At 43.1% G+C, this 27,767-nt stretch overlaps 1 protein-coding gene across 1 annotated transcript in view; it reads right to left on the minus strand.

Annotated features, from left to right (window-relative positions):
- Positions 1-27,033, minus strand: part of BMP3 (bone morphogenetic protein 3) — a 59,142-nt gene extending 32,109 nt beyond the window's left edge. The window contains exon 1 of the mRNA XM_069978098.1: positions 26,519-27,033. Within this exon, the coding sequence (XP_069834199.1) occupies positions 26,519-26,771 (253 nt within the window). The 5' untranslated portion in view covers positions 26,772-27,033. The remainder of the gene's footprint in view (positions 1-26,518) is intronic.
- Between the last annotated feature and the right edge of the window lie 734 nt (positions 27,034-27,767).

The following is a 27,767-nucleotide window of genomic DNA, read 5'->3' on the forward strand; positions in this document are numbered from 1 at the left end:
ATACTAATGGCTGTTACCTTATTACAGAGTGCATCTATTTCCATGCACAACACTATATACACAAAGTTTTGTTTCCTTCTCAAACTTACATGTGTACATATAGTACCACCTCCCCTGTAAAATATTTACATATAGATAGTACTGCCTCCTTGTCTTTCCTTGTAACTTATGTAGACATACACATTTTAACCCATCTCTCGCTGTACAGTGGTGCCTTGGATTACGAGCATAATTCGTTCCGGGGCCGTGCTTGTAATCCAAATCCACTCCTAAACCAAAGCATATTTCCCATAAGAAATCATAGAAATGCAGACAATTGGTTCCACCCCCCCAAAATAATGATTTATTATTCTGAATAACATGTAAAACAAATGAAACAAACATTCAGAAACAGCTGAATATGTGATATTATAAGTTACTGTACAGTAATTGAGAGGATGGGAAACACAAGGGCGGACAGAGACTGCAGGGAGCAGGAAGGAATGAGCAGGGCAGATGTGGGCACATACATACAGCTCTCTCTGTCCAGGGAGAAAGGGGTTACAGCTATTAAGAGATGACCTCCACAGTCCTGTCCCCTGATGCAAGCCCCAGCCTGAAGTGTAGTTGCTATGATTTGGAAGGTGAGGGAGACTTCCTGGGTCAGAGTACAGTGCTGTAGACCCCGCTATGCAGGCCATGCCCCTTCTCCACTCCCCCCCCCAAGTACAGGGAGCTCTCAAACCAAAGCAATGCTCTTAAACCAAGTCACAATTTTGAAAAACTGTGAGCTCTTAAACCAAAACGCTCTTAAACCAAGTTACTCTTAAACCAAGGTACCACTGTATATTGTAGGCACAGAAAGTTCTGCTTACTTGTCTATCTCTGTCTACCTGATATTGACAGAGAAAGTTCTGCCCCATTTTTCCCTGGTTACAACATAGATAAAGACAGAACTGCCTCATTGTTTCTCTTTATATGATCTAGGCACAGATACTGCTGTTTTGTTGCTGCTCAATTCCTCTACAATCTTTCACTCGTTCATTCATTATTCAATTATTCATTCATTCACAAAGAAATACGTTGTGTGAACAAAGCCTATTTTCGTAAAATATACGTTACCTTGCTGTCTATGGGATCTTGGCTGGAGCGAATACACATGGTATACACTTCGGCTGGGATCCCTAGCGGCGCCGCAAACAACTGACAAACCCTGTCAGTGCACACTGTGGAGCGAGCAGCTCCGGATGTGCCCGCATCGGAACTCTGCGCCTGCAAAGATCATCCGGCCGGTACTGCAGTATCGGCCGGGATAATCTTTTCAGAGACCAGCCATTCCGTGACCCGGCCAAGTCATGGAATTGCTGGTCTCATACGTTGTGTGAACATAGCCAAATAATGTAAAAACTAATTTTCAGATACTGAAACTAATAAACAGAATAGTTGGGCTCAGAACTTATATTATAAAATAAGTGGATTTCACTATAAATAAAAACAAACACCTTTATTCCAACACCTATGGGTTAGCTAGAGAGTTGGAAGGGTTACGGTTGTTTTTTTAATGTGGAGAAGTACTGACAACATGCCAGATTTTCTCACTTTAAAAAGGGCGAGGAAAGTGTTGTTAGGCTTGTTACTAGGCAGACCTATTAAATTGGGAGGAACAGCATCTGTAAGATTCTATATGATTAAGTTATTGAACTCAAACCAAAAATATTAATCTTTTCAATGCCGCTCATTCAGTTTAGATAAGGTTATCCGCTTAAGGTATTTTTGAACATGTAAAAAGTCAAATGTTCAGTAATATTAAAGGGGTTATCCAGTTTTAGAAAAAGATGGCTACTTTCTACCAGAGACAGCACCACTCTTGAGGACCAGTTCAGGTGTGGTTTACAATTAAGCTCAATTCACTTTAAGGGTGCCTTCACACCTACCGAATCCGCAGCGGGTCTCACTTCTGCGGATTCGTAACGAGAACCGCTGCGGATCCAGTACCATTCACCCCTATGATAGCACATACTCGCAGCGGGATTGACATCCCGCTGTGAATATGTGCTTTACCCCCCCCCCCCCCCCCGCTGTCCGCAGCCCCACCGTAGCATCCCCCATCCCTGGCCTCATCAGCCCACCCCCGGCGCATCCCCCCATCCCCGGCCCGCCGCTGTGAGCATACATTACCTGCTCGTTGGCGCGGCTGCAGTGAGGCTCCGGTTTCGCTCAGCTGATCTGAACGGGACCGGAGCCAGCAGCCTCACTGCAGCCGCGCCGCCAAGCAGGTACTGTATGCTCTCAGCGGCGGGCTGCAGGATGCAGCCGGGGATGGGGGGATGCGGCCGGGGATGGGGGATGCGGGCTGCTGGATGCGGCCGGGGATGGGGGATGCGGCGGCGGGGCTGCGGACAGCGGGGGGTTAAAGCACATATTCACAGCGGGATATCAATCCCGCTGCGAGTATGTGCTATCATAGGGGTGAATTGATACTGGATCCGCAGCTGATCTCGCTGCGAATCTGCAGAAGTGAGATCCGCTGCGGATCCGGTAGGTGTGAAGGCACCCTAATAAAACTGAGTGGCAAAACCCCAACCAAACTAGAGACAAAAGTGGTGCTGTTTTAGGAAGAAAGTGGCCATGTTTTTCTAGCGATAGATAACCCCTTTAAAAAAGAACCTGCAACATACTTAGCATTTATATACTGCACTGTTTGGGTTGTTTGTAGCTGTAGCCTAAGCAGGTCGCTCATTGCAGAGCTCCTGCTACCTGAGATTTTTCAGGCCCAAACGGCACAACACTACTGAAACCTCCTGCAGATGTTTCCTGCCCGCAGCAGTCTCACTGACAATCAGTGGCACCAGGAGTCCAGGTCATCTTAGAACTCTTCTCCGGCTCGGTGGGCAGAGATAGATTGGAGAGTCACAGGAACACTCTGGACAGCTGCCATCTTCTCTCTTCACCAAGTGGATCACAGCAATTGGGCCCTTTGTGACTACATGCTCTTGCAGCAGACGATACATTTGTGGAGTGAGTGCCTCCAAATTACTGCATATGTTCCCTACTTCCTACCTAGCTTGTGACCTCTATAGAGCAAGAGAAAGTATCCCCCCCTATAGCGAATGTCAATTTTCTGCAGTCTTCTGGAGGTCTAAATTATATACTCTGGTGACCCTCTGAGACTAGTTGGGACGCTTTAATTATCTCTATAACTTGATCCTTTATTCATTGTGATGCTGAAACGGTTGAAATATTCCCACTACTGTTTAGTATAGTATAGTGTGTCAGTACAGAAGTGAGAATATTTAAACAGTTTTAGAGCTCCCGGAATCATAATAAATGCTGATGCCGGGAGTTATGAAGTCTGGTCCACAGAATACTGTTTGTGCACGGACAGTATTTTGCAGGTGTGAAAAGCTTTTCACTTTACAAGCGTACTTTCCCCCCCAGCACTTGATTTGCTACCATTTATGATAACCAACTGCGTATCCGTCCCTACTTTCTACTGCCATTTTATTACATTCCTATAAGAAATAAAATACCTTTTCCAGATATATATGTACAGTATATACATTTCTTTCCTCTGCCTACTCAAGGGCAGATAACATTTTCCTACCTGCTGCCATCTTACCATTAGTTTACAAGGTAAAGATTTTGCCTTGCTCATGGTCTGACCACGATACTTTATGCATAGGCCTACACGATTGGTGGGTTAGACCAGAAGCATTCTGATGATGAACTCACTTAATTCCAAGATTGTGGAAGACATAATTTCTAGGCTAAAAACATACTGTGAGATTAATGTCTCAGACAAGGTTGACTGTTCAAAAATTAACCATATGGGGGAAATTTATACAAATCGCATCTCAATTTAAATATTCTTACTAAGAACCTGATCTGTAAGGAGTAAGCATACACAATGCTTATTAACGGACATAAAAAGCAGAGTGGGATCTTGGAGGCAGGACTGAGGATGTTATATTTATATGTTAAATTATATTGTTAAATTGTGTTAAATTATATTTGGCCTTCACAATTAGGGCAGAAAAAAGCCCTTGCTGGTCGGCCTATCACTACTACTCCTAAGTGCAAGAATTTATTATCAATAATTACCAGCAGGAGAAGCAATAGCCAACACCACTCATATGTAACCATATTGTATGGTGATGCACAGTCTTGACCAGTCAGTTTATGCAAAGCAATAGGAAAACATAGACGACTCACTGACTCACACTCCACTTTTTATAAGAAATCCAGCAGGTCGGAAGAACAGAATGTAGTAGAATGTTGTACTGCGGCTCTTAGGAGCTTTTGTTCTTCTGACTTGCTGGATTTCCTAATAAAGGTGTCATACTGTCGGTCTGCTTTTTCACATTGCATTTAATTAGCAGTAATGTCTTTCCACTACATGTACCCTGAAAGCAGTGCTCAGACTTTACCTACAGGATGGTGGATTGTCCAGAACTATCGTGAGGTCTTGAGGGAGTTCTTTTATTATTTCTTCTTATATATCTTATATCTTCTGTTATATGCATTCAGTTCCCTTTCGATCCACATCCCCATACCTACATTGGTTCTTGTCCAAAGGGACTTACGGTCCTTTGTGTGGGGCACCTAGGGGAGGTTGGCTCTTCTACGCTATATACTTTTTGCAATCAAGGCGGATTGGGCATGCCTAACCTCAGAAAATCTCTAACCGCTTTCTAATGCCTTGGCATTATGGGATAGCTTTGAACTTTAGCCTATATACTAAGACTTCCAGACTTCAAGACTTCCACCTACTTAAAGTGACACTGTCACCCCCTTTGTGCATTCTGACATCTCTACACAGGTGTAAAGGGTAAATTTAGCTTTTTTTATACCTTATTTCATATCATACGTCATGGTGCTTGTTCAAGTAAAAAGTGTCCTTTTATCAACTGCAGATTGTATTAAGTGGGTGTGGCCTCGTGGCATTAGCGTCACTTAGCCCCGCCCCTTGACGCCCATTGGTTGTCCAACGTAAAGGGGGTGGGGTCTAGATCTTTCGGCCAGCCTGTTCCAATGGCCGTCGATGGGGCGGGGCCAACTGTGTTGTTGTGGGCGGGGCTAAGTGGCGCTAATGTCGCGAGGGCCCCGCCCACTTTACACAATCTGCCGTTGATAAAAGATGACTTTTTACTTGAACAAGCACCATGACGTATGATATAAAATAAGGTATGAAAACCGCTAAATTTACCCTTTACACCTGTGTAGAGTTGTCAGAATGCACAAAGGAGGTGACAGTGTCACTTTAAATTCTCATGGTGGACTAATAAAAGGCTTCTACATATTGAGATTTTATACATGGGCGTGGGATTAAAGGGGCTTCGTATGGTGTGGTGCCAAAGTTGTTGGCACCCTGATGATCGGTACATTTTGCCTGAAGAATCCCTTTTAACCACTTTCTTACTTTTCCTCCACAGATAGTGTCCTCTCTTTTCAAGTGTGGAGATTTATTTTTAAAACTCATTGGAAATCCTTATGCATTAAAAGGGGTTGTTCACCCAAAATGCTTTTCTTTCAAATCAACTGGTGCCAGGAAGTGCCAGAGATTTGTAATTTATTTCTAATAAAAAAAAAATCTCAAGTCTTCCAGTACTTATCAGCTGCTGTATGCCCTGCAGGAAGTGGTATTATTTCCAGTAGAGATTTTCTATGGGAATTTGCTACTGCTCTGGACAGTTCCTGTCACGGACAGAGGTGTCAGCAGAGAGCACTGTGTCAGACTCGAGAGAATACACAACTTTCTTTAGAAATACAGCAGCTGATAGGTACTGGAAGACCCGAAACTTATTTAATTGAAGTAAATTATTCTAGAGGGAATACTGGCTTTATCTTGGTGTCCTATTCTGATTTATTGACAGTGCCCACTGATTTACCTTACATGGCGAATCAGGCCAGGGAGCTGATCATCAGCTGGTCGTTGTCTTTTAGCAAGTTTAAGGATCATCGGCCACAGGCTGATGAAAATGTATAGAAAATAATAAACATTATACTTACCTCTCCAGGCTCTCTGGTGTCCTCCTAACTTTTCCCCATACACTGAGCCACTGCTGACACTTCTTAACACATTTCTGCAGTGATATGCTGCTCAGCCAATCACTGGCCACGGCACTGTCCCGTCTAAGTCGGTAATTTGGCTGAGTGGCCTGTCACTGCAAAGACATGTCAGAAGTGTCAGTGGTGGCTGAGGTGAGCAAGGAAAAGCAAGGAGGACACTCGGGAGCCTGAAAAGGTAAGTATGACTTTATTATTTTCTATGTATGCTAACTTTGTCCATGCAGATCTTCCTGCACAATCATTGCTCTGTAAGCGAGTGACGATCTAGCAGATCGTGTAATACGGCCTTAAGGGTCCTATTCCACGGGCTGACCAGGGCCCGTTCAATATTGTAAACGAGAAGCGATCTGCTAGATCGGCGCTCGTTTAGTGGGCCTATTCCACGGCCCGATAATTGTTTAGTGAGGGCTGCATAGAAATCGTTACCAATGTCCTTGCAGCCCTTGTTAAACACCATACATTACCTAACCATGTTGCAGGGCTTCTCCTGCGCTCCTCTTCCTCCCGTTCCCGCGCACAGCAGCAGCTTCGGTGTGGCTTGTCTAAGCTGACAGACCGCTCAGCCAATCACTGGCCGCGGCGGTCCTGGCCAGTGATTGACATGAGCCCTGCAACATGTTTAGGTAATGTATGGTGCTGCTGAAATCGTCGGTCTCCGCCGCGCATCACTATTCCATGCAGCGATGCTAGGTGGGTGGAGATAATTTTAGGTTTCACCTTAAAAAACGATCAGCCAATGACACGATCATCGGCTGATCGCTGTCTCTATTCCACGGAGCAATAATCGGCTGAATTGGGTTTCAGCTATGTGGACCAGGATTTAGTCTTAAATGATCATGAATGGGAGAAGTGCCTTGACGTCCACACAATACATTCAAGAGATCCCTTCTGAGCAAGAAAATGTACAAGTACCTGACTGCCCCAACACCATTATGGTGTGAAATTATCGTGCTAACATGCACACTGTGCTACCCACCTCAGTGTACAAGGAAATATTCATAGAATAAGGACACAGCACCTGTCGAGCATTTCCTCTAAAGAGCAAACTATCAAACGTTGCTTGTCACAACAAAGACTAAGCCACTCCTTTAATAATTCTCTAATAATCCCTATTATCGCTCTCTGTCTGGTGATGTTTTTGCAGAGTTAAAAGAGTATCTGTAAAGGAAATGACTTCAGGAAGTAGAGCATGCCTGGCTTGGATTTACCTTTCAAGCTCTGAACTCCCTTGCAGGTTGTCAGAGTGAATTATTTGTGAAGAGAAGAAAATCATTGTTTCATTATCTGGGCGCAGTCTGACATAGTTACATATGACACATCTGTACACTGGTCAGCTTCATCTGTGACTCCGCTCCGCCCATACACTAGATTACGGCTTGTAAGATCTACTCACACTGGATTCATTCACAGCATTTTGGTCAATTTTCACTGAATTTTTTCAGGCATTTTTAAAGCAAATATTTCTGTGGCCATTTGTTTGCTGTTAGTTTTTAGGAATATGTGACTATACACATATAGGGTGAGATATATTATTATGTTTATGTCTGTTTTTTTTGTGTGTGTTAGATGTGCCTCTTTCCTTGCCTGACATTTAAAGGAATTGTCAAGGATTAGAAAAAAAAACAGTTACCATCTACAGGTTGTGTGTGGTATTACAGTCCAGCTCTATTTAAATTAATGAAATATAGCAGCAAAACCACAGCCAACTGAGGACAGGAGTGTTGCAAGGGCCGGACTGGGACCAAAAAGCAACCCTGGCACACAAATCCCACCAGTCCACAAAATCCAGTAATCCAAGAGTTAATTTACAAATGGTCTATAGTCTAAGACCTTACCATGCTCCGTAATCTATGGACCCTATGGAGCATGTAGCTGCACAGTGGACTCGCAGCCCTCCAGGCATCATGTATCAATATAATGCGGGGAAAGCCAAAAGTGTTTAAATCTTCCCGGGACTTCACTAATACAGCCGCGCGTCTGTATCAGTATGTGGCTATGTTCAAACTCTGTATGACATCAGCCAGATGATCTTTAACAGGCGTATCCGTGTGCGCCCGCATCCAAATTCCCAGCTTTTCACAATAGAGCGTGCGGCCGGAGCCGCACGCTCCATTGTGTGAACTGTCAGGGTTTTCTGCGGCTGCTATTCATTGAATAGCGGCTGCAAATAACTGACACGTCAGTTTCTTGTGGGGCCGCTAGGGATCCCGGCCAGAGCATATACCATGTGTATACACTCCGGCTGGGATTCCATAGAGGGCAGCACAGTGTAAGGCTATGTTCACACTCTGTATGACAGCGGCCGTTCTGTGACCCGAGACCAATATTACCAGTAAACATGTAACAGATACCACCACACCATGACCAACATACAATGACTACATTATACTGTTACTGAATGAAATCCACTTTACAAACCCAAATATTACCAATGCCTGATATCCTCTCATGTAGGTATCCCCCGTTGGTAGTGCCCCTGGTAGTTAGCCCCCCTCCTTCCCCCCAAGAAATACTGTAGGTAATGGCACTCTGTAGGCAATACCTCATATACAGTACATAATGCCCCATGTAGGCAATATCCCCCCCATAGTAAAACTTCCAATGTAGAAAGCCCCCTTCTATTGGTAATAGCAGGGAGCTAGTGGCTCCTCTTCACTCTATCAGTCTAAGCCTTGCACTATTTAACTTTATGAACGCTTACAGTGAAAGAGTTGGATGCAGCCCAGGGAGCTCCCCGCCGGTTGCTGATGCCGGCCCTTAATCTCCTCCCAGAGATGTAATGGCGCTGGGCCATCTTGCAGCACAGACACAGAAACATAGAAGATTGTCGGCAGAAAAAGACCACTGGGTCCATCTAGTCCGCCCTTTTAGTATTTTCTTCCTTATTATCTTAGGATAGATATATGTCTATCCCAGGCGTGTTTAAATTCTGTTATTGTAGATTTACCAACCACCTCTGCTGGAAGTTTGTTCCAGGTATCTACTACTCTTTCAGTAAAATAATATCTTCTTACATTGCTTCTGATCTTTCCCCCAACTAACCTCTCACTGTGTCCTCTTGTTCTTGAGCTCAGTTTTTTACTAAAAACACTCCCCTCTTGAACCTTATTTAGTCCCTTAACATACTTAAAGGTTTCAATCATGTCCCCCCTTTCCCGTCTTTCCTCCAGACTATACAGACTATACAGATTCAAATCCTTAAGTCTTTCCTGACAGTGTCTTTCCTGACAGTCTTTCCTAACAGTGAGGTTAGTGTCTGGCAGCGGCCCTCAGTAGCTGATTAAACAGTGAGAATGCAGGCGGCTGTGGTGCTGTTAGTTTCTAATAACACATAATTTTGTTATCAAAGGTGCGTTTACACGTACAGGATCTGCAGCAGATTTGATGGCGCAGATTTGAATCTGCAGCAGATCCGCAGCAGATTAGATGGCCCAGAGTTACTTTGCATTGAATCTGCAACTTCAAATCTGCACCATCAAATCTGCTGCAGATCCTGTACGTGTGAACGCACCCTAAGAGACGCCCTAAGAGAAGTTTCCACCGGTGTAGTCTTCATCAAGCATACAAAGACCACACCAGTTGAAACGCTGCTTGTAGTTTGTACCTGGAAATGTGAATAAAGCCTTTAAAACTTGGATGCTGTTGGACTTTGCTGATTTTTAATGTGACTTTGTCAGCTCCTGGAATTGCTGACTCACCAACGTGCATCTTCCATCTTATTTAGACCTGGACGTTGATTTACTGGTGCTGTTGGACCCCTTCTACTGGTAAGTCATAAAGACAAGTCAAAAGTTATGATCAGTCTGTGTCACAGGCAGCCAGTTGTGGTACCAGTACCAATGTACCAAGTTTATCCCTGTCAGACATCCCGCCGAGCACGCTGACAGTCAGAGAGTGGTGACTAGACACGGGCGGTGAGCTGCCCAGATGACTCTGCCTGCCGTGCGCCTAGGTAATGAAATCTTTTTCTGCCATATAAAGCTTCTGCTGCAGCCGTGGCCGGTACGTGCTGCGGGCTGCTTAGGAGCTGTATACAGTGCTCCAGGGAATCATATCTGCCCAATTAAGCTGATTGGTTCCCTTTGATATACACTAAATTAACCAACTTGTTAGAGAATAAAAAAAATACAAGAAATGGCAGAAATAGGAAATCTGACCTTTTGTTTTTGTATGTGGCATTTTTGTGATTATTTTGGTCTAGTTAGTTTGTTTATAAAAACCGTCTTTGATTAGGTGTAAAAAGCTAAAATGAGTCAAATGTCAAGCCAACCTGGCCGGGATTTTATGTCATATCACTAAAAAAGATGAGCAAACTTGCCGAAAGTTCGGGTCTGCACAAGTCTGAACGATCGGCTATGGACGATGGAATAACAGATGTCTTTTTCACACATTGTATTGAATGATGGACGTCTTTTGAGGCGGACGCATTCAGTACAATGTGTGAAAAAGACGTCCGTTATTCCATAGACTCCAATGCATTTTAGTCAAGCCAATTAAAATGGTGCAATAACGGACGTCTTTTTAAACACAAAAAGCGGACGCCTTTTTCCTTTTTTGTGAACATAGCCTTTGGTTGAACTTGATGGACCTGTGGGGTTTTTTTTAACCGTACTAACTATGTAACTATGTAAGGGGGGGCAAAAATGTCAGAATAAATTCATATTCATCAGAAATACAAGAAATAAAAGAAGAAAAAAAAATCACATGAAACAAAATGCAAGGATAAAACGCTAGAGCAAATAATGCTTATAATAATTTAAAGTAAAAAATGCCAAAAGCAAGAAAAAATTGCTAGCCTGGTAGAAATGCGGGAATCTCAAGCATGCTCGGGTTTGCCTGAAATCAGCGTGCAGCATTTGATTACTGAAGACATTGGATGCAGCCCTAACACTGCCTGGAAAACATGGATATAGTCATAGGCCTTAGGCTGTATTCATATTTTCCAGGACCCCCTAGGGCTGCATCCAACTTCTTCACGCACGCTCGGTTTCGGGTAAATCCAAGCATGCTTGAGATTCGCTTATCTCTACTGTAAAGTTTTCATTTTTATCAGCCCAAAAATGCTAAATTTGTGTCTGGGAGAAGCATCAAACACTGTATGGTGAACTCTGCTGTGGTAGGAAGGTCTGTCATGCATACATGTGCAATGTAATACAGGAAGAGATCCACGGAGACATCTGGGAGACATCAAAGTAAGAGGCAAATCTTCAGGTCCAGGTGCAGATGATTCTTCCTGTCATTTGACATGGTTATGATATATCTATGATAGATGTAGGACACTACAATGAAATGAATATACATATGCCACTTCAATGACCATTCCACTATCACTGATTTACTGGTCAGTATTATTTTTACTGCTCTTCTTAAACGCTGCAGTTACCATAATAATAGTCACCACAGAAAGCTACAATTAGCTACAAGGTCAACATTTTCCAGAAGAAAAGGATCAACATTTTAGATTGTCCATTAAAAACAAGGACACATATTCTGGCAAAGTCATATAGATACAATACAAGGACACACAGAAAGATTTGTATGGTAACACAGCTGTTAGGTTAAAGGGGTACTCCAGAAGATTTTTATTAATATTTTTTTTTAAATCAACTGGTGTCAGAAAATGATACAGATTTGTAATTTACTTCAGCTGCCATATGCCCTGCAGGAAGTGGCATATTCTTCCCGGTCTGACACAGTGCTCTCTGCAGAGATGGTGGCAGCAGAGAGCACTGTGTTAAACTGAAAAGTATACGCCACTTCCTGCAGGGCATATAGCAGCTGATAAATACTGGAAGACTGGAGATTTTTAAATGGAAATAAATTACAAATCTATATAACTTTCTGAAACCAGTTGATTTGGAAAAAAAAAAAGCCGGAGTATCCCTTTAACCCCTAGACGACCAAGGATGTACCTGTATGCCTTGGAAGCCTGTCCCCAGACGACCCTGTGTGTACAGGAATGTCCTGTATTATAAAGCACGATGCGGAGTGGGCTTCATAGCAGGTGGGGGCCGGCTGCAATCAGTAGCTGGGCCCTCACCGTTAATGGCAGGCTGGAGCAATCGTGCTGCAGCCTATAATTAACCCCTTAAACGCCGCGATCTGGCGTTTACGTGACAGGGGAAGATCCTGTCACTTACCGATCGGGTCCCCCGCAGTGTGACAGTGGGGGTCCCGATCGCTGTGTTGGTCCACTGGAGGTCTCTTACCTTCCTCTGTGTGGTCCGATCGGCGATCTGCTCATTGAGTCTGCCACAGGCAGGCTTAATCAGCAGAACGACAATCACACTGATCAATGGTATGCCTATGGCATAGCAGTGATCAGTGTATGCAATCTATTGATTTCAGGTAAAAGTCCCCCAGAGGGACTTAAAGTGTGTAAAAAAAAAGAAGTTTATAAAATATAAATAAAATAAACACTGAAAAATTTGGAAATGAAAAAAAATTAACTTTTTTTCCTTATAACTAAAAAATAAAGAAAAGAGAATAAAAACAAAATAGGAACCAACTAAAGTTAATGTGTGACCTGTATTAATATCTTCACGGCCATCATCTAGTTGCCCGTAGTGTTTTTATTGTATCCATTCATAGTCCTGCAAATATTTAATTCATATATATTCCATTTCACCATTTTATCTGGCGTGATTATTATTGGCGGTTATTGCACACACACACTTTAATTGCACAAAGTCTCTATTGCATCACTGTAGTTATTGCGCGATTCTATTATATTTTCACCAATATTGCACATAACTCCCTTATTGCACCAGACACTTTACTTTTATGATAGTCCCTCTTTTTGTCATGCATAACTTCTTTTTAGACGCATGTACTGTTATAAATAATATACATCACTTCCCTTGTAGAAGTTTGTTGTGTGATAAATCCTCAGGGACTCGTTTCGCTTGTAGTGTTGAGACCTCAATGCAGGGTATCCATGTGGACAGCACTGATGATGGCCATGGATACCCTGCATTGAAAGTATTGAAACTATTCCTGAAAAAACAAACACATGGCCCTGTAGATAGAAAAATGAAAGTGCTAGAGCTCTTAGAAGGGGAGGAGGAAAAAACGAAAGTGCAAAAATGAAAATTGGCGCGGCCTACTGGATCATTTTAGGCTTGGTCCTCAAAGGGTTAAATTCGAACGATTTGTCCCGTGTAATAGGGCCCTAAGTCTACACAGGTACAGTAAGATTTGCTGTGGATAACAATTTTTGGAAAAAAAAATATTTGCAGATAACTTTGGAACTTTGAAACTGTGACAAATCTGCAATGGTATGTCCACATTTCACTATAGATTTTAACTTCCCAAGTTGATAAAGAAAATCTGAGAAAAAAAAAATCAGTGTTCTTACTGTATCAGAAAGTAAGGGCTGCAGATCCCCCGCTGTGCGCTGCAGCCATTGCCCCGTGTGAGTGAGTGCACCCTCAGGAGAATCTGCTTACACTTGCAATAAGAAATGTGTTTTCGTCATGTTAGGAAATAACAGTCTTCACATTTCTGCATTCATAACACTCAACATTCAGGCAATTCTCCCAGTCGTCTTCCTGCTTTATACACATTACGGGTCACATCAACAATCAAGATACACAATGAAAATAATGTCAGATCAAACCTAAAAAAAAGTGTAACCAGCTCCTACACACGGGGAAATACTGACAGAATCAGAACGAGGAATAAAGAGGCCGGCATGAGCAGACACCAGCAGTAATATAATGGGGGGGGGGGGGGGGCACCTACAGTGGTCTGTCCAAGTTTTGCTTTCCACATATTCTGCCGGAATAAGTTTTCTCTTCAGATTCATGAAAACCACCACTTTTTTTTTTATAGATGATGTCAAGTTCTGTCCCAAAATAACCAGATCTGAATTGTTGTAGTGGGTGAGAGACATCACAGAACAACCAACTTAATCCATCTATTGTGCTTGTGTCCTGAGAGAGCAGCCAGCTTGGAGCAATTCGTTACATCATGATGCACCATGTCATGTTTGTCGATCGGCGATTTTCTTTTTCTTTCAAAGCAACTGGTCTCAGAAAGTTATATAGATTTGTAATTTACTTCTATATAAAAATCTTCAGTCTTCCAGTACTTATCAGCTGCTGTATATCCTGCAAGAAGTGGTATATATTTTTTCCAGTACTCTCTGCTGCCATCTCTGTTTATACCAGGAACTGTCCAGAGCAGGAGAGGTTTCCTATAGGGATTTACTACTACTTTGGACAGTTCCTGACATGGACAGAGGTGGCAGCAGAGAACACTGTGTCAGGCTGGAAAGAATACACAACTTTCTGCAGGACATACAGCAGCTGATAAGCACTGGAAGACAAGTTTTTTTTTTAAATAGAAGTGATTTACAAATCTATATAACTTTCTCACACCAGTTGATTTGAAAAAAAAAAAAAAAACAGCAGTACCCCTTTAAGGCTTCTGAATCAAATCAGGCTGAACAATATTACACATAGTTTAAGTCCCAGTGCAAGGATGAGGGTAGTAATCTGGTAATTAGTAGATTGCAAATAAAAAAAATGGATTGCAGAATCACTTATTCCAAGGTTTTCCTGTTATGACTAAAATTCTAATTCTATTGTCTCAAGTCTAAAAACAATGAATCGCCAACAGCTTAGCTGACGGTAATAATTTGAAACATCGCTTTATTTCACTCTATGATTTTCCTGTTGTCCAGAACTTTTCTTGGACTTTAGTTTTATTCTAGGTTATACTGATCTTGTGTTGCACGGCCAGTGTATAAAGCCGCATAAAGTTTATATATACTGTAATTGTCATCCCTTTATTTTCAATTAAAATTACATTTCATCTCAGAAAACATTGGTTGTGTTAAGGAAGATATGCAAAACTATTTGACCTAGAATACAAAAAAAAAACACTTTTTTTTTTTTCAAAACAGTCTTTAAACTACTGTATATTTACAAATTGGAATTCACCTTGAATCCCTTCAGTGTGATCATTAATGCATTAATGTGCCAGGAGCTAAGGATAATGACATTAACCCTTTAAACGCTGTGATTATAATAAAATTATAAATGTGAAGAGAAAAATAATTGGAATCATTGTAACAATATCGCACTGGCAAACAGTATGAATAAACCAAGCCACTGTAACGGTGAATGCTTATGCTCTATCTTCATTGCACAAAAATATAGATGTATATGGTATCGGAGAGTGTGGAATTGTCCGAGCTATTAAAATAACAATATTGTTCCTGTAAGGTGAACAGTGTAAACGAAAAGAAGAAAAATAACACCAGGATTGCTGTCTTTTTAAAATTATATATCAGAAAATAAAAAGCAATTTAAAAATGTCCATTTACACTAATATGATATTAATAAAAACTACAGATCATGGCACAAAAAAATGAGCCCTGTAGGTGGAAAAATAAAAGCATTATGGTTCTTAGAAGACGCAGAGGAGAGGGCTGCTTCATTGTGATCTGGACATCTGGGTATCAAAGACCTTTGGTCATGAAGGGGTTAATATACAGATATAAAGGGCCTGCGCTATTTCTTTAAAGGGAAAGTCCGGACAAAATAATTTTAAGATGTTTTATTGCCCAACAAAAGTTATGAAAATTACTAATAAGACACTTATTATGGGAGATGCACCTATAGTGCCTTTTCTCTTCACTTACTACACCATGGCGTGTTCAGGTCTCTGTAAACTGCTGCAGCGTTGGGACAGACTGGAGCCGCAGGTGTCGGCAGAGACCTGAACACACCATGCTGTAGTAAGTGCAGGGAAAATGCACTATAGGTGCAATTTCCATAATAAGTGTCTATTAGTAGTTTTCATAACTTTTGTTGGGCAATAACATATCTTAAAATTATTTTTCCCGGACTTCCCCTTTAAATACAGCAATGAAAACATGAAAACAGCCTTGGGTTATGTCCACACAACGTCAAAAGGATGGCCATTTTTATTAGAGCGCCATCATTTAAAGACAAATAATGGTCATTACAGTATTTGTAGGTGTAGGACAGCTGTTCAATAAAAATGCTTGTCATTTTGACAGAGTGTGAGCATTGTCTTATATGTACATTTTAGTGATGCTACTAAGGTTACCCTATCACCGATCCCATAAGTAACACATCAATCACCTCCAAACCTTCTTCAAACTGAGGGTACTTTCCCACAGAATGAAAGTGTTGTGCATTTTGTTGTGGATTTTGCAGATTTTAATATGAACAATGAAAATTCAGATTCTCTACACTAAACTGTAAAACCCTTCAACACCTATACGTTGATATATAGTCACCTGTTTTTATTTATATTGCAGTCTTATAAGCTTCATGCTGAAAAAAGATAACATCATTCAAGCACATTGGAAAGGGAAATGGAAAGACAGAAAAAACAGAAGTGTTCCTTTAAGAAAGTCTATAAGAACTGTGATATTTTTGGCATTTTCACAGTTATTATTCATATACAGGTTGGGATTTTGCCATCTTTGTTTTGTCTTCGGTGCTACAATACATAAATATACCGCCTATCTCTGAATCTGTGGTAAATATTTTAAAGGACATAGACAAAACTTCACTATTATCTTACAGGTATGTGTCTTTTAGAGAATCAAGTAATGGTCTGACATAGCCAATAACTGCATGTAGTGGTCCAGTACACATTAATATCTTGCTTCTGACCCTCCTCTTCAAGCATCTTGTGGGCTGTCAGATTAATTTATATTAGACAACCCCAATAAGGCTGTGAATTGTGAAAGTGGGGGTGGTGGTGGTGGTTAAGATGTTATTGGGAGATTTTAGCTGTCATTGGGAGGAGAGGCAAAATGTGTGGGTCTACTATGGGTGGAGCAGTATCTATTTCTGCACAGCTGTGTGGATTTACTACATGTGGAGCAGTATGTATATTGCTGGTTCAGTGGCCCACTAGGAGACTGTACCATTGACTGGAGGTCCCCACATCTTCTGGTCAACTTAGTTTTGTCCCTGTGGCTGAGTTGGCTTAAGGCCCTATTATACGGAACTTTAAAACTTATTGTTGTCCAGTCTTTAATACAGGTCTGGGTGGTAGTAGTTGGGGTGTAATATTTTTCAGCCTCTGAGTTTGAGTATGGTACTGGCAGTGTTGGGTTACTACGGGTGTGGCAGTGTATATTTCTGCACTGTGGTGTTTGATCACTACAGGTGGAACAGTATGTGTTGCAGTGAAACCTTGCACATTGTTTGCTGATGGGCGAATACACCTTTCTTTCACTGACATTAGAATGCTACAGTCTATTTTTGATTGCTGTATTAGTTTATACTTAATGGTTTTTGCATATCTATTTATCTATCTATCTATCTATCTCTTTTATAACTTAAAGGTTGCAGCCTTTCTCTGAAAATTTATTAGTTGTGATACCTCGACCATAATTGAATCAAATGACGATTCATCCTGAACATCATATACATTTTAAAACCTCAACTATTTCTTCTCAGGTTTGCCAAATCTGTCAGGATAAAGTCAGCTCTTCATTTTCAATATAAATTCAACTTTTAGGATTTATAGAAAACAGTAAGAACCATAGAGATTATAATTTATAGCATCTGCTTAATATGAATGGATAAGTTAGTTTTATTATTTTTTCCTTACAGACTCATATTTACACTTGACTAGTCTCCAAATGCTTCCATTTGCACAAGGCCAGACGGATAGTGGATAATTTATTCCTTTACACGCTGTGCAACAAGTATTAGGGAATCTTAAAAGGTTTGTCTCATCTTGGTAGCCAGTTTTGTATGACGCAGTACAGAATCGTAGCATAGGGGCTCCTCCCCATGGGATCCCTATGTTTAAACCACAGATTACATGGTCTCACTTTCGATGAGTGTCCAATGCTAAACTGTATCAATGCACAGAGATTACCCCTGGGAATAAAAGCTGATGTCCATCAGTCTAAAATGGGGCTGCCCCTAAGAGGCAGATGCCTCTCCATGACCAACATTAATGATGTATTGGTAAGAATTTCTTCATTGTCTGTTTTGAACTGCATCTGTTAAAACATCTGAAAGAGCCTTCAAGGAAGCAGACTAGTTGAAGGGATTTTGATGTCTTAAAAGACTGTGAGAAGTTAAATAACTGGAAAAGAGAATGTTGCTCTCCCCACCCTACCCCCGCCCCCCGCCAGGGAGTAGGCGCAGGTTCACCCCTTCTCCCTGGCGTACACCTGCCGTATCCTCTGCTCACCCCATATATATATCCCAAGTCATGTTCTAAGACTCCGAATTGGGGTAAAACCCTGACTTTTGAGAATGACTACCTTGAAAAGTTAATATGAGAGAGAGAGCTGTTTTACATATTCTTTCTTCACAGACTTCCCATTGGAGTATGAATGGCCTGTACATCTCCATACATCTTTTTTACCCCTTCTGTCCCACAGACGTCTTGTACCAGTAGGAACGACATCGTCATGAAGAAGGTGAAAAGGTGCCGGGTCACAGCAGCGCTGATGGTAAGTATACACTGCTGATGTGATGGCACTTGGATACTGGCAGCACGGATATGTGCATATCCATACTGTCCGTTTCAATACTGTAAATGAGCACACAAATGGCACAGGCATCGTTCATGCGGCCTGGCTGCTAAATGAATTGTGCCTTGTAAATGCACTGCATGCGAGCTCCGACCTGGCTGATCAGCCCTTGTTTGCGTCCTTGCACGGCCCCATGTCCAGGTGTGTAAGAAGACCCTTAAGCTCCCAACATCAGGCATGTGGTTGTCAGCACACAACTGAAATTGTACGTTTTCATGCTACAAACGCAGACTCTTAACTTGGGGACAGGGAAAGCACAATAGTCCACATCGGAATTGAAAAAAAAACAGAAACAGAAGTTCAGGTCTCCTGAGAAGATGCCGCTTGAGTAGTCCATTTTTCATACATGAGAAAATAGTGCATAGAGCCAACTCCAACTCCCACCTATCACACACACATGACTCCGAGACCCACAGATCTGGAAAATGTATTCACTATCAAATAGATAAGGAAACTTAGATTCAAAGCAGGTGTTGCATACACAGCGCCTGATTTTTTGTGTCAAAGCAAAGACATCCAGACAATTTAGTACTCAAAATACATAGCCAACATATGCTTTCAATAGTTACAGCCCAATAGAAAGGTTAACAGGAAATATGGTAACTGTGATCCTGAAGAAATGGATGTTCTGCTTCCATCAATTCTATTATCTGTGTACGGACAATAATGAGGTGGAACACATCTAAGGAATATGACTCCACTCAGTGTTACCTTATATCTAAGGAATATTACCACTCCACTCCACAGCTTACCTTCCATATCAGGAATATTACCACTCCACTCAATTTTACCTTATATCTAAGGAATATTAACACTCCACTCCACTCAGTGTTAGGGTACAAACTCCCTGGGCGGATCGGGAGTGACCCGCTGCAGATCCCTGCCCAGTACACTCAAGGCCAGACAAACTTGCAGCGGGATGTCCATCCCGCTGGGAGTTTGTCCGCAGCCCGCCCCATTAACCCCCTGGCCGCCAGAGCATATGCTTAACCTGGTCCTGCTCCGGCTTGCTTCAGGGGTTCCCAGCAAGTCCCGGGTTTCCGGGAGCCCCGAAGCAAGCCGGAGCGGGACCAGGTGAAGTATATGCTCCGGCGGTCGGGGGGTTAATGGGGCGGGCTGAGAAAATAGATATCCCACTGCAAGTTTGTCTGGCCATGAGTGTACTGGACAGAAACTCGCTGCGGATCCGCCCAGTGTGTTTGTACCCTTAGGGTGCGTTCACACGTACAGGACCTGCAGCAGATTTTCTGCTGCAGATTTCATCTAAATAACTGAACACAGGATCAAATCTGCACCATCAAATCTGCTGCGGATCGGCTGCAGATCCTGAACGTGTGAACGCACCCTTACTGTATATCTCAGGAATATTACCACTCCACTTCCATCTTGGGAATATTACCACTCAGTGTTTAACTCCAGTCAAATCGCAGCCTTCTGTGTGTTCTTCTACTGTTTACTATGTGATAAACTTCACCTGTACTGTTAGCACTGGAATCTTTCCTTATGATAGGTGACCCTCACGCCCACATATGAAGTACCATGGAAAAAAGCTAAGCAGCAGCAGAAAGACACAATCCAACCAGATGAATTAATTTCTATATGAACAACAATCAAACAGAGTTTCTTACAGGAATTAGAAGCAACTTCTTCTAATAATGTTACGATATAGAAATCCACTTGAAGAGAAAGGTTTGATGAGTTTAACAATCCTGATGAAGAGACAGATGTCATGAGACAGGACTACTTTCACTACAAATGATGCCAGAGATCAGGGAGACAATCCACACCTTTAGGATCCCTGGGAAACCAATCGAGTGCAGACCTGTCAGCTCAGCGTTTGCTTCCCTCTTCTTCCCACTCATTGCATTACACAGACAGACAGTGAGTTTGGAGCAGCAGGAGGGGCCGACCAAATGATCCTTAGATCGTTTGGGTGGCCCAATGAAGACATTGGCGGTCTGCTGCCACTACTCTTATTACGCAGAGAAGTGGACTATCGCTGCATAAGTCAAGATCTTTCAACATGTTGAAAGACCACAATCAGCCAAAACCATGCGTGTCGGCTTATTCAACATGTGCTATTACACTAAACAATTGTCGGCCTGAAGTTGGTAGTCGGTCAAGTAAGGACAATAATCATTTAGTGTAATAGAGCCTTACTCCATAAAAAAAAAACTTTCTTTCAAATTACCTGGTGCCAGAGATTTGTAATTTATTTTTATTACAAAAAAATCTCAAGTCTTCCAGTACTTATCAGCTGCTGTATGTCCTGAAGGAAGTGGTGTATTCTTTCCAGTCTGGAGAGCAGGAGAGGTTTTCTATGGGGATTTGTTACTGCTCTAGACAGTTCCTGTCACAAACAGAGATGGCAGTAGAAAGCACTGGGTCAGACTGGAAAGAATACACCATTTCCTGCAGGATATACAGTACTGGAAGATTAGATAATTTTTAATAAAATAAATTTGAAAAAAAATATATATATATTTATTTCAAACAAGCGGGTACCAGAAAGTTATATTCTTTTTCAAATGGTGACAGTCTATAGACTAATCTATACAGACCACAATTTTTTTTAAATAAAATTTAAAGGTGTTCTTCATGCTCAGCTATTATCCTTAGAACTGCCACATAAACATCTACAGGGCAACAACTGTTAGGGTACTATTACATGGCCCAATAATAACTGTAAACGAGCGCTGATCTACTAGATCGGCACACGTTTACTGGGCCAATTACACGGCCCGATAACCGTTTAACAAGGGCTGCATGGACATTGTTACCGATGCCCTTGCAGTCCTTGCTAAACTGGCATACATTACCTATCCATGGTCCAGGGCTCCTCTTCCGGTCCGCTTCTCCCCGAGTCCCGCTCGCTGTAGCTTCAGAGCGGCCTGTCTTAACTGACAGGCTGCTCAGCGAATCACTGGCCCCGGTGGTCCCAGTCTGTGATTGGCTGAGCGGCCTGTCAGCTAAGACAGGCCGCTCTGAAGCTGCAGAGCGCGGGACCCGGGGAGAAGCAGAGTGCAGGAGGAGCCCTGGACTATGGATTGGTACTGCTATTACATGTAGCGGTGCGCGGTCGGTGGCCGACAATTATAGGTCCGAACCTATATCAACGATCAGCCAATGACAACGATCATCGGCTGATCGTTGTATTTATACGTGTAATAGTACCCTTACTGATAGACCAGCGGATCATAATGCATAAATCATGTAAAAAGTATTTGTCCAGCGCACCTCTTACACATAAATGCATGTATCCTTATCTTGCGATTAAGTATCATGGGATTTCCTTGAGATAACTAGACATTACTCATCTATTGGAAGAAAAAGAGTGTGTCCTAAAGGGGTATTTCCATCTTATAGCTGGGTTCCCACTATGTATGACAGTGGCCGTTCAGTGACACGGCCGCGTCACAGAACGGCCACTGGCAGTGAAATTCTTCGCGCCAGTACTGCAGTACCGGCCGGATGAACTTAATTTCTTTTGAATTGGAATGCGGGCACATACAGCTGTGTCCGTGTTCCAATTCACCATAGCCAACAACGTAAAGAGTCGCCGGAGCCGCACTTAACATTTTCTGCACTGGCAGTTTTGTGCGGCTGCTATTCAAAGAATAGTGGCCGCACAAAACTGACACGTCCGCCAGTTTGGTTCCCGTGTGAGGGTGTGTGAGGTCCACTCAGCGGCCGGTGAAGACGGGACCGAATCGGGCTATGCAGTCACCAGTGCTGGAGCCGGGGAAGTGAGAGCAGGTTATTTCTTTTATCATCCTCTTCCCTGTCAGGCATCATCAAATATACAGTCATTTAGCAAACTTGCCTCCTTCTCCTGATATGCTGCTCTTTTCCTCCCATTGTTCAAAGCTCGTTATCTAGGTTACCAACCACCACTCTGCTCTAAAAACAGAGGTCTGACTGGTGTATTAGAGCTCAGCGTAACTGGAGCATACTCAAGTACAATCGTTTGGCATTTCAATACCGGTCATTGAAGAAGTTGAATGCATGGAGTCAGCCATAGGCGCTCATCTCTAGTGTATATGTGTGTAATAAACTGAGTTAATAATAAAGGCCACAATTTTGCACCCACAGCACAGTGAGATTTCATTTTCTGACTTTCGTACAATACTAAAGGCACAAGAATTTATAAAGAGATCCGTGTCTTTTAATACATTTGCCAATAAATAAAAAAAATAAAAAATAAACGATAATAATTAATAAAATAATAAATATATAAATAAATTAATGCCAATAAAAATTCTTCTTAGATGGATGTACTGTATGAAATAAAATGTGGGCCACAGTTGTCTACGTGTGAAGGAAATCACATCACAATATACCATGCTAATCCACATGTTACAGAGAGTACATAGGATGCTATTTCTTCGGTGACCCCTCAGGATACAGTGCTGAATACGCTTTCTTTAACATGGGAAGAGCATAAAGTTAATTTCTCTAAGATTTGCTTACACATCGGTTCAGCGTGCCAAAAACTCAAGTAGATGAGTGAACGGGCTGAGGTGTGTATATTCTCATTAATTCACATTACACTGACTGGATATCGTGCCTGCTGCTCTAACACTTCTCTCAGTGCCAAAACATCTGACGGAGATTGCAATCCATCCCAGATGTCTCGCTTCTAATTGAGAACGGCATCTTAAGAAGGTCCTAAGAACACGGAGTCAATGTGGAGATAATCCACTGCTAAAAAGCCCATTAGATGAAGGTAATAAAGTGCAATTAACCCAGAGAATTCTCCTGCACTGTATCACTGTGTACAATGGGAGGATGGGGAGCCAGAGTAGGTCCCGGCGGTGTTTTTACCCAAGTGCTGCCCTTTCCAATTCTGGGCTGTTTACTCTGGCAGAGAATGGATTAATGTAATTAACTCGGCGCTCTCTTCACTGCCAAAGGTGTGATCAAAACACAGCCCAGCATCGCTCCATCACAATCTGCACTTTTACGCAGACGTTGCAGATTTTTCCACAGTGAAAAGATAAATTGATGTCTGAAATGTGAGTGAACTTTTTATATAAGCTGAGGGTTTGTGCTGCTGTCTGGAGAGGGCACTGAGAACACCTCTGGGTATGCACCTGCTCGACGGCGCTTTACAAGCCCTGCATTGCTGACTTCAGATTTGTTCAACATGCCTCCTGGTCTTGTTCCCCATAAGTGTTCCCTGCTGCGTAAACAGAGACCAAAAGAAAAACGTAACTACAAAGTGCTCATGTGCATTAACCTCTTCCTCTCGGAATAAAGCTTACACGTCACCTCCTTCCATAGGAGAAGCCGGCCTTGAGATGGAATAGCGCACAATGAATTAACATTGTGCCAAATATGCTGTCAAGATGCTTCATCTTCAGTTATCATAAGAAACACATGCTGGCGAGCATTCCACTTATTCTGTGAATGTCAGCATAGGAAGACAAATAAACCTCGCTCTGACAGTACAACAACATACATTACCCCGACAGTGGTATAGAACTGGAACCCGGTGCCCATGTGCTGCCAACGCCCAGGCTCCTACAGAGAATACTAAGGCTCTTGCAGCAATGAAAAGGTTAAACCATGTTCTTCTTTATTTTGCTTAATGATGAAATGAGTTTAAATAAGTGAATTTTAACTGGTAGAGTCACCCAGAATAGAGTAAGGATACCATGGTGGTCTCAGTATGGATATAACACAAGTACACAACACATTGTATGCATAGGCTGATCAAAGGATCCCTGATATTTATTCGAGGGAAATCCAATGTATAAAGATAAATATATATCTATGGTGATCGTGTATCACTCTGCACGTGTGCTGTACAACATACAGCAACTCTCTGTTGTGCAGCACAGCACTACTAGAGTCTCTCCTCTCCGCACACACATACTGTATATAAGCAGTGGGAGATCAGGTCCCTTCTTCTTCTGCCGCCACATTAGTTCTTTCTTTTTTGTTGAGATATATATAAATATATATATATATATGTATATATATATATATATCCTGAGTGGTCTTGAAAGCTTGCAATGCTTTATCTGTTAGCCTTCGATTAGCCATTACAATGTATCAATTCCTGAGAACTCTTCATTCAGCTTGGTACAGAGACGTGATCACTAGGACCAGTCCCTGTCCGTACAGCCTAATACATGCTACTATGAACCTATCACTATGTTTTCTGATTATGGGTGAAACATAGAGTACCTGGAGAATACAAACAGAATCCAGGGCGACCCCCCAGCAGGTGCTGCCCGTGTATCTATCTGAACCCAAGAACCCAGTACTGACATATAGGAACCACAGACAGAGACTGGACTCTGTAGCTAGATGAATCCCTCTCATGGAGAGGAGGAGGTCTGATACAATGAGATACAGTGAAGTATCTGCACTATACACACCATCACACACATCTTATCTTACATCATCAGAGAACTACAGAAGCTTCCATAGTCCCTAGTCCATGTTATGTCTGAGAAAACTGAGATGGTAGATTGTTACATTGGAGTTGGGAAGGATCTTCTTCCCTGACTGCTGCTTCATATGGGTTGTTTTCCTTACTCTGGATGAATCCTGAATAACAGAACAGTTTCCTATATCACACATCAGCTGCCATGCTAACCAGGCAGCTGTTGGCAGCCTGAGGTGCATGCCATCCCTCCTTGTAGTGACAGCTCCCCTGCTGCCTGCACCATCCTGGCTGAACTCTGGGATGTCCCCCAGCCTGTGGCTCTCAACATATATATATCCCCTATCAACAGCTGGAAAACCACAGGGGACACCGCCATAGATGCTATAGTATGCAGTGACATAAGACACATAGATGTCACCGTAAGGGATGGAGCCACAATACTCACCAATTCCACTTTTAATGACAAGTAACCAAGCAGAACTGACCACAACAGACACCAAGATCTCTGAGCACACAGATCACTCACTATCCTCCAGTCTATGGTCAGTAATAATAGTCATTCTGATAATACTCACTAATCACTACCCTCCAGTCTATACTCCAGCCATATCCTCCAGTCTATGGACCGTATACAGTATATATGCCAGCTGTATCACTCACTATCCTCCAGTCTATGGTCAGGTATACATACTGTATGCCAGCTGCATCACTCACTATCCTCCAGTCTATGGTCCGTATACATATACCAGCTGTATCACTATCCTCCAGTCTATGGTCCGTATACATATGCCAGCTGTATCCTCCAGTCTATGGTCCGTATACATATGCCAGCTGTATCCTCCAGTCTATGGTCCGTATACATATACCAGCTGTATCACTATCCTCCAGTCTATGGTCCGTATATATATGCCAGCTGTGTCCTCCAGTCTATGGTCCGTAGATATATACCAGCTGTATCCTCCAGTCTATGGTCAGGTATATATATGCCAGCTGTATCCTCCAGTCTATGGTCAGGTATATATATGCCAGCTGTATCCTCCAGTCTATGGTCAGGTATATATATGCCAGCTGTATCCTCCAGTCTATGGTCAGGTATATATATGCCAGCTGTATCACTCACTATCCTCCAGTCTATGGTCAGGTATACATATGGCAGCTGTATCCTCCAGTCTATGGTCAGGTATATATATACCAGCTGTATCCTTCAGTCTATGGTCAGGTATATATATACCAGCTGTATCCTCCAGTCTATGGTCAGGTATACATATGGCAGCTGTATCCTTCAGTCTATGGTCAGGTATATATATACCAGCTGTATCCTCCAGTCTATGGTCAGGTATATATATACCAGCTGTATCCTCCAGTCTATGGTCAGGTATATATACCAGCTGTATCCTCCAGTCTATGGTCAGGTATATATATACCAGCTGTATCCTCCAGTCTATGGTCAGCTGTAACAGCCACCCTGATAGATGGGACAGGTGGCAGCCCGGCCAGGGTATACAGTAAGTATATAGGAGGCTACTCACCGCTCAGGGCTCGGAAGCTCCGCACTGTATTGCCGTTGTGCAGGGGCAGCTGGTGTCTGGCAGCGTCTCTGCTCTTTCCTCCATCTCCTCGGTATCTATCATAGAGTCTCAGCATATGCTCGGACACCGTGTCCCCCGCGGGCAGCACGGCTTCTTCATGCCGCTTCATGTCCCCCACAAGATGTCCCAGACCCAGGCAGCCGCTGCACCCCAGCCACAGCAGCAGCAGCCAGACAGGTCGCTCCGGGGCCATGTCAGCCGGCAGGTGCTTAGGGAGCAGTACAGACGCGGCGCTTATATTACTACAGCCAATCACTTTATTGTATTACAATCCACAGAGATCGCACGGAGACGTGAGAGGGCAGGTCGGGGCGATGTCGGCTAGGTGCACATGACCGGAGCGCTACAGCACCTCCTCCTCCTTCTCCTCGTCGGCTCTCCAGAGTCAGCACTGCTGCGAGGCGCTGTGAGGCCGGAGTTTTGTGTGGGAGCTCAGGGCTGATCCTAGTGAGCACACAGCCAATGGCGGCACTCCGGCTCTGACCAACCTGCACTGTGTGCACACAAGGCGATGCTGCAGCTATATAGAGCGGCCGCCCGCTGCTGCTGCTGTCACCTCTACTACACGACTTACCTCATACTGCCGCCTCACAGGGCGCCACACCTCCGCCTCCACCTAACATACAGCCACCTACTGAGGGGGGTTCCCTCATACTACTGCCTCACACCTCCACCTAACATACAGCCACCTACTGAGGGGGGGTTCCCTCATACTACTGCCTCACACCTCCACCTAACATACAGCCACCTACTGAGGGGGTCCCCTCATACTACTGCCTCATACCTCCACCTAACATAGAGATAACTACTGAGGGGGGTTCCCTCATACTGCTGCCTCACACCTCCACCTAACATACAGATAACTACTGAGGGGGGTCCCCTCATACTACTGCCTCATACCTCCACCTAACATACAGCCACCTACTGAGGGGGTCCCCTCATACTACTGCCTCATACCTCCACCTAACATACAGCCACCTACTGAGGGGGTCCCCTCATACTACTGCCTCATACCTCCGCCTCCACCTAACATACAGCTAACTACTGAGGGGGGTCCCCTCATACTACTGCCTCATACCTCCACCTAACATACAGCTACCTACTGAGGGGGGTTCCCTCATACTACTGCCTCACACCTCCACCTAACATACAGCCACCTACTGAGGGGGTCCCCTCATACTACTGCCTC

Source organism: Dendropsophus ebraccatus, chromosome 7 (assembly GCF_027789765.1).
Source record: "Dendropsophus ebraccatus isolate aDenEbr1 chromosome 7, aDenEbr1.pat, whole genome shotgun sequence".
Taxonomy (NCBI): Eukaryota; Metazoa; Chordata; class Amphibia; order Anura; family Hylidae; genus Dendropsophus; species Dendropsophus ebraccatus.